General features: G+C 43.3%; 1 protein-coding gene across 1 annotated transcript in view; it reads right to left on the bottom strand.

The window, feature by feature from the left end:
- Positions 1-1,662: 1,662 nt before the first annotated feature.
- The window catches only part of FGGY (FGGY carbohydrate kinase domain containing), a 197,314-nt gene continuing 190,530 nt past the window's right edge, over positions 1,663-8,446 (bottom strand). The window contains 2 exon segments of the mRNA XM_065553922.1: positions 1,663-1,821; positions 3,201-3,262. Of these exon segments, the coding sequence (XP_065409994.1) occupies positions 1,740-1,821; positions 3,201-3,262 (144 nt within the window). The 3' untranslated portion in view covers positions 1,663-1,739.

Here is an 8,446-nt window from a genome sequence, read left to right as displayed (position 1 = left end):
TTAAAAATGTTGTCATTGGTGATCTAGAATAGAGTCACAATTAGTTTGCATGGTCGGTTGTGTGCTTTTTAAGGCTGCTAAGATACCTCTCTCTCTAACTCCACCTTTGTTCCCCTTTCATGGTGAATGCTGTCGCCTTTGCTTTTTAAACAGGGTTAAAACCCTAACTTGCCAGGCAATAACAATACACAAATCATGGATAAGTAACAGAATGTTTCTCCTGTGAGACTTAGTGAAGTCATTGGGGGTGCTCAGATTCTTGCAGGATTGGGCCCTCATATCTTACAAGGGAGCCCTGTTTCTCTTTGGTTTGCAATACACAGCATGGGAAGTCTTTTGTGCAGGCACAAATGCAGGACAGGGAGAAGCCAACCTGTGCCTCTCCTGCACTTATATATTGGGGCTCCATGCTCAACACTCTCAGTTTCATGTCTCCTGCGTCACCAGACACAGACCCTGTCTATGATGTGAGGATGGGACCAGCTTCATCTGGACAGCTTCACTGGTGGCTATATGAGAAGCAGCCAGCAGGATGTTTTATTAGCATCTGTGAGTCACGGAAAAGCACCTGCATGATAAACATGCTTAAAAAAAATAATTGTATCGGCACAATCTGATCTTTAAATATGAATGGCTGGCTGTTTTTCCATCTTCAAAATAATTGGTGCACATTAAGGACGAATCACTTGCCATAGACAAAATGGATAGAGTTATCTGACAGCCAAGTGTCTGACACTGCAAGGAGGGGGAAAGCACCCAAATAAAAAACAATGCCCATCACACTTTTTCCCCCTGAAATTACTTTTGAAATTTGCAGTGTGTCAGAGGAAAAAAAAACAAAACACAAATTCCAGGTCACAAGCATATTTCGAAAATATCAGCACCCAGACAGAAATGCTATCATCAAATTTTACCCTCTGGACAGTAGGAGTTTGACCATGAAAATTCAATGTCAATCTTAACTGTATCAGGTGAGTGGTGCTAGAATTAAACGGAGCAGTAGACCTGCTTTGCTAGTCATCTTATGAAACCGTACAGCAGAATCCATGTTAAAAATGCAACAGCCTTTCTATCCTAGCCACTAGTGGTTTGCTTTGGTGAGCTAATTAACTGATTTCTTCTGCTTTTCCAGCTCATGGTCATTACCTTATTGTTGGCCTTGGTGGCATGTCTGTTTTTTTTAACTGGAGTCAGTGGTCAGCTATAGTAGTGGTTCTCAAACAGGGGCCTGGGGCAGGTTTCAGGGGGTCCGCCGAGCATGGCCGGCATTAGACTCGCTAGGGTCCAGGGCAGAAAGCCAAAGCCCCGCCTCACAGGATTGCAGCCCAGGGCCCCAGACCCCATCACCTGGGGCTGAAACCAAAGATTGAACAACTTAGCTTCACAGTACCCCTTGTAGAGTGAGGCCCTGGACAATTGTCCTGCTTGCTACCCTCTAACGCCGGTTCTGGCTTTTATATGCAGAAAAAACATTGTTGTAGAGTTTTTATAGCATGTTAGGGGGCTCAGAAAGAAATAGGTTGAGAACCCCACTCTATAGTTCAATGGTGTGCAGTGGCTTGAAAGATTACTCAGTGCAGCAGCATGTAGTGAAAGTACTAGAGTTTTAAATTAAAATTAGAAAGAACAATTTTGTTTTAAATTGAATGACACAATGAGACAAAATTCCTATGAACTTTTAATTGGAAACCTCTGGAAATTCTGTGATCCCTGTAGTTCCCAGACTATATGACTGTTGATTATATGCCTTGCATTATGGCTTTATACTCTCTCTGATGTTCAACAAGTTTCAAAAACACTTCATACTTCTTGTCATAAAATCTGTGTAAAAAAAAAAAAATTAAACAAATTTCAAGTTCTGAGGCGGTTTAAATACCCCACAATATGCATGTTTACTCTAGCCAGGGAAGCACCAGAAGTGGTTTTGACTCAGTTATAAACGACAAGTTTTATTGGCACTAGAGTCCTGTGTTTTGCCAGAGCTGAGTTTTTACCCAGACAAGTGATTTCAAGTTATAATTATACCTTTCGGTTATCCAAAGCCTAGCTTTGATTTTCAGACACCCTCTCCTATGGCAGAATTCTCTGCTGCTGTAAATGAAGGCGAGTGAATTGACTTTAATGGCACATTGCCCCTTTACACCAACCAACAGAGAGAGCTTAGCCCCAAGGGCCTAATCCTTTTCAAACATGACTAATACCTCCCCTACATTTCATCAACCTCCCCCCTGTTCTCTGTGCTGTCTCATGCTAAGAGATACTGGCTACTCCTTGTTTCCCTGCTGCCAACGAAGATGAGAGAATCAAGATTTTCACCCTACAAGCCTGGAGAAAACTAAAGCAGCAGCTGCATCACATACAATAATTTATAGTTTCCCTCTAGCTGAAAAATGTTTTGCTCTCTCTGACTGACCTTAAAATTTTGATTTGTGCTGCATTTTACCATAAACCTCCTCAGTTTCCCTCAGCATCAGAGGGACAAACACTTATTTCACTTTCTAAGCTGTATGAAAAATGAAACTGGATAGTACATGGACCTGAGTATCTGCAAAGCAGGACAGTCTATTAATTTATTTGTAGATCTTCTAATAGGCCTGCAGGTGGCGCTCACACACTTCTACTGCACATTCATCGCCTGCTCTACAGAACTGCTGTCTAGGTTAAGGCTACCGCTACCACAGTTCAGATTTAACCAGAACACATTGATAAGGTTTAGGCATTTTAACTCAATGGAATAGCTCAGTGCCTTGATGCTACGGTGATGGATGCCTTTGAAATACACAGCTGGAATGGAGCTATTCCAGTGCAACATATAAAGCACCATAATGCAGGTCCTTAACTAATTCAGCACCTCCGAAATGTGAGTGTCCTTTTCTTTCACCTGAAGACAGTTGTAGTATATGGAGATTATACTGCTATTTTTTTTAACCATGGCTAAAATTTTCAAAAGCACCTCAGTGACTTAGGAGCCTACATCACTTCTGCAAATGGGGCCTAGGCTCCTGAATCATTTTGGCACTTTTGAAAATTTTACCCCATGCCTTTTTACGCTTCGTTTGTGACATTTCCCTGCTAACATACAACATAAATAGGGACACAGATGTTATTGTACTCAAACAGGGCTAGAGGCAGACAGGCATATACTTTGGTTGAAGTGATTTCTTCACTCTCATCAATGGATACCTAAAAATCAAGATTACCTTTTATCCCTGTGGTTTGGTTGCACGATTTTCCCGATTTTTCCCATTCTCTCCATGGCCTCCTGTTAAAAGATAAATACAAGCTGGAAATGCCTACTTTAATTTAAAATACTTTTTGACAAGAACAAAGTGTTTCAAAAAACCAATCAGAACATTACTAATGTATTTAGTTTCAGGTTAACTGGCCAGATGTCTTAAAATATGTTCAATCCCATTATATAGCAGTCATGCAAACAACGTACAGTACTATAGACTCTTCAATGAGGCAAAAATCTGTTCCTTTTTCTTACTAAGAATCTGGGGAAGAGTGGACTATCTTTTATTATTTATGGTAACTAGAGGAAATGTTACACACATCCCTGGGGAGCTGATTTCTCTAATAAAGTGGTATTTTAGAAGAGATCTCTTAATCCCTTTTCCTAAGTATCGATTCCCTGAAGCGAGGCAGGCCAAAATGTGCTCCAGAAGCCAAATGTAACTCGTGAAGTTCTGCAATGTAGCTCGCAGCTGTCCTCATCTTCTAGTACTGAGCTGCAGCAGGCAGAACTCCATCCTGATCTGGGTAAGGGCCAAGCAAAGCCAGGTTTGGAGACTCCTGTAGTCCTGAAAAAGGATCCTCTTGGGCAGTCATGCTGCAATCAATAGGCCTCCCTGCAGGTGTCAGGGTATGTGTGGAAGGATCGCTTTGCAGGACTGAGGAATAATTTTGGGGGACTCGCACAAGTAGTCCCATTGGAGTTGGATGGAGTCATCACCTCACGACTGAGGGAAACAAAAATGGCAGGGGCTGTACTATTTCATAGCACATTAGAGCTACAGCCCACAGACAGTTTAATGTCAAAGAGCCAAAGAATCATACAGATCTAATCAGAACACTGCAGGCTTTTTAATTTCCCAAGCAGGAGCCTAAATCTGCCCTGTTATTAGTGCCTGTAGCACAGCGCTCAGAAGTCCAGGTGGCCTAATGGTTAGTGCACCCAGTTTCCAATCTCTTGATTCCCAGGCAGAAGGGGGGCAGAGATGTCTGGCCCCTACCCCTAGGCCAAAGGCATCACAGTCTTTGTCTATCTTGGGACCTTGCTCTCAACCAGGTGTGGAAGGGGGATGCGGGCTCAGCCCTCCCTCTCCACCAGGTCCTGGCTTAGGGCCCTTTTGGGGAGCTGTACCAGCAGAGTATGTTTAGATCAAAACTATTTAGGCTCATCTGTGAGCCTACATATGCACACACATAAAGGAAGGTCAGCTTAGATAGATATTAAACTAACTGAATCTCTAGAGAACACCTCAGAGGCACCATTTCTGAGGCGATAATGCATTCTCTTCCCATAGACACATGAGGGCTCAGAAACCACCACATACCAGCCAGGCTATGACTGACACACACACACACACACACACACACACACACACACACACACACACACACACACACACACACACACACACACACACACACACACACACACACACACACACACACACACACACACACACACACACACTCTCTCTCTCTCTCTCTCTCTCTCTCTCTCTCTCTCTCTCTCTCTCTCTCTGAGCTGCTATAGCCCTTTATGCCATTCAGCATTTAAAAAAAATAGGGGTTGCTCCTCTGGAAATGATCCAGGCTTTAGCGATAAATATTTACGTAGACAGGGTTTATTTTTAAGCTGTTATTCACCTAGTTATGGAGCTTTTCTGGTTTGTTGGGGAGAACAGCCACCCACCCACAGAAACCATAGCGAATTAACTGGGGTTTTTAAACTTTGTACTGATCTGCATCACTGCCTGCCTCAGTGGCGGATTAATGATTTTGCTGCCTGTAGGCCCTGAAATAATTGCCGCCCACCCGCCCCTGGCCCTGCCCCGACTCTACCCTTTCCCCACCCCCATTCCAACCCCTTCCCCAAAGTCCCGTCCCCAACTCCGCCCCCTCCCTGCCCCTATTGGATCCCTTCCCCAAATCCCCATCCCGGCCCTGCCTCTTCCCCCAGCGCACCGCGTTCCCTCTCCTCTCCCCTCCCTCCCCGCCCCGTGAAACAGCTGTTTCGCAGCGCAAGCGCTGGGAGGGAAGGGACAGAAACAGGACGCGGTGGTGCGCTCACGCAGGCGGAGGTGAGCTGGAGCGGGGGGGCGGGGCAGGGAGGGGAGCTTCTCCATGGGTGCTCAAATTTGCCGCCCCTGCAAATTTGTCAGCCTAAGCGATAATACGCTGCTGGCCTGACACCTTCCTTTACTATGTGTTGTTTGTTTGGGCCTAGACCATGCATGAGCACCCCCTTGTGTGACCCTCTTTTAAATGGGACTCGGCCCTGGCGCCAGGGTCATCCTTGAAGATCCCAACACAGGATGGAGCTTTAGGGATGTTTACACTACTCGCCGGATCGGTGGGCAGCGACCGATCCGGCGGGGATCGATTTATCGCGTCTAGGGCTCAACCCCTGAGCCCTCTCCCGTTGACTCCTGTACTCCAGCGGAGAGGCGCAGGCAGAGTCGACGGGGGAGCGGCAGCAGTCGACTCACCGCGGTGAAGACACCACAGTAAGGCGATTTCAGTACGTCGACTTCAGCTACGATATTCATGTAGCTGAAGGTGCGTAACTTAGATCGATCCCTCCCTCCCCGCCCAGTGTAGACCAAGGCTTAGACTGTAAGCCCTTTGCAGCAGGGATGGGTTTTCCCACGTCTGTAACTGCCCAGGCACATTTTGAGGCAACATGGGCTCAGTCCAGCTCTCACTGAAGTCAGGGGGAGTCTTTCCAGCGACTTCAGCACGAACTGGATTGGGCCCTGTGTGAGAAAGTAACTCATACTAATGTGCAAATCTCAGACAGATTGCGATAAGCACCCCAAAGTTACAATCCTTCTCCAAAGTTTGAGGTCTCCCTTTTTCCTCAGAGTTTTTTCCAATCCCAGGACTTCCCCTATTTTTAAATGTGCCAGTTTCAGCCTGAGGAGTGCTGGAAGCTTCTCCAGGGGGGCTGGAACCATTTGTGTAGTGGGGGTGCTGACAGCCATTGAATCAAACTGTAAACCCTGTTTATAATGGAAACCACTTCAAGCGAGGGGGTGCGGCAGCACCATCAGTTCCAGCACCTATGGGCATCTCTGCTGCTTCTTGAGCACAAATAGCTTTAAATTGAGCGTGTGGCTGTCTGATCCCTTTGGGCTTGGCTGGGGAGGGTACCATGATTATAATGGGAGTCAGAGAGCAGGATGGAGTAAGGTGTCCTTATTGAAGAAACCTGAAAATAGGTTCTGGCTGCAGTTTAGTTTTCTGAACTGATTCACTCACCCCGACGATACATTTCTTATGTTTTGAAAAACAGAGGAAGCTGGCACCCAAGCTGTCTTTTTAGTCTATCAGGTAAATACTTTTGTATTTTTAAATACATTGGAGTCACGTGAATCAATATTTAGGTTAGTGTTTTATATATATAGTGTAGTGATTTTTATATATATATATAACATTTTATTTATAAATCACTGTTAGTGATTTATATATAGTGTGAACTGATCACAGTCATCGTGACAACATAGCAAAGAGTTAAAAAAATGGGTAGTCAGCAATTTTCAAATAACAATTCACCCATTTTAGGGTGCTCAAAATGTCCCAAGTGATTACTTACTATACTTTCTTCTTCTCTCTCTTTGTATTTCAATGGTTTTTTTGTTTAAAGTCAGCTTGGCCATTATTAATTTGACTAAAAACTTTACTCCCAGAAGACATGTTATTCAGCAATTTGGGGGGAAAAAAGAACACTGAAAATATGAATTTATAATGAAAACAGAAACAAAGGAAGATTAGAATTGCCCTACTGAATTAGATTAAATGGTCAATCTACTCCAGTATCCTGTCTCCAACACAGCCTTATATATAGCAAATTCATAATACTGCTGTTCAGAAATAGTTTATTTGAGGTTTACATCCAAATCCATAATGCCAGTCACCAAGAATTGTGCGTTCTTAATTTGAATGATGATATAACTTCTTTGTTTGCCAGTCTAGACTGTACAATGAATACAGTGATTTAAACACAATGAATTCTCTCTTAAAACAAAATATTTTGCAAAATTGCTTTTTAATCATTTCTCTCTTTCCATAAAAGCTACACTATAAATAAACCATGAAAGTTCACATTTGATCGTCATTTCTAAAGGCTGGGCAAGAGGCAAGTGAAGGGTTTTTGCCGAAAAAAATAGAGGCACTGTGGCGCATAAATAAAAGAATGCATTCATGATTACTAACCTTTTGTTATAGTGTCAAAGCTGAGACAGATACAAGCCAGTAAACACCCTGCTTACCAATGAGAAATGTAGCAGAATGGGAATACCCACTTCTGTATGCGGATAGGAGATAAACAGGGCTAGTGAACACAGTTCTCTAAACACCAGTAATGTTTTACAGGAGGACACTGAACTACAATGGTGTGCTGAATAATACCAGTAATGCCCGTTTGTATTCAGAGGTCTAAAGCGAATCTATCTATCTATACTATTTCTAGAGCAAACTCATTCTGTAATAACTAATGATTGAGCTGAATTTCTTTTCTAAGCATGGTCTATGGGCAGAGTTATACATTTAGGACTACATACTGCCCTCAATACACACCAGATCTCCCAATAATGTCAATGTGAGGTTTGCTGGGTGCCTGAAACCAGTCTTCTTCCAAATTATCCATCACTGAAGTATCTAAGTGATAAACCACTAGTAGAAGTGATTTACACAAACAAGAGCATATATTATTCAAACTGCTTATTTTGAACCCAACAAAGGACTTGAAAACCTACAGGTGGAGCAGAATTGTCCATTGGTCCCATAACACCAATTTCCAGAGAAAACACTATTTTAATATAACAGATAAAACGTGAAGCAAATTCCAACCTCTGCCCATTTAAAAATGGGAGGAAAGTGAAAAAAATAATCTTTTCAAATCTAAGATGTAAGGGGATGGAATTCGGCAAGGCTCTACACACATTGGGTAACATTTTGAAAAACACCTAAGTGAATGAGGAACCTAAATCTATATTTTCAAAAGTAACTTAGGTTACATCTACACTGTGATAAAAGACCTACTGATTTGGGCTAGCTGACTCAGGCCAGCCGTGGGACTTTTGCTGGAATGTAGACATACCCTTAGGCACCATGGGCTAGATCCACCGAGGGATTTAATTGCCACTTTAGATGCCTAAGTCCAAAATTTAAAATGCTTGCTCAACTGCTCCCTTAGCTGGTAGGCACCTAAATT

Source organism: Chrysemys picta, chromosome 8, assembly GCF_011386835.1.
Source record: "Chrysemys picta bellii isolate R12L10 chromosome 8, ASM1138683v2, whole genome shotgun sequence".
NCBI lineage: Eukaryota > Metazoa > Chordata > Testudines > Emydidae > Chrysemys > Chrysemys picta.
The sequence above is the reverse complement of the archived record's forward strand: the minus strand, read 5'-3'. Positions and strand labels throughout refer to the sequence as shown.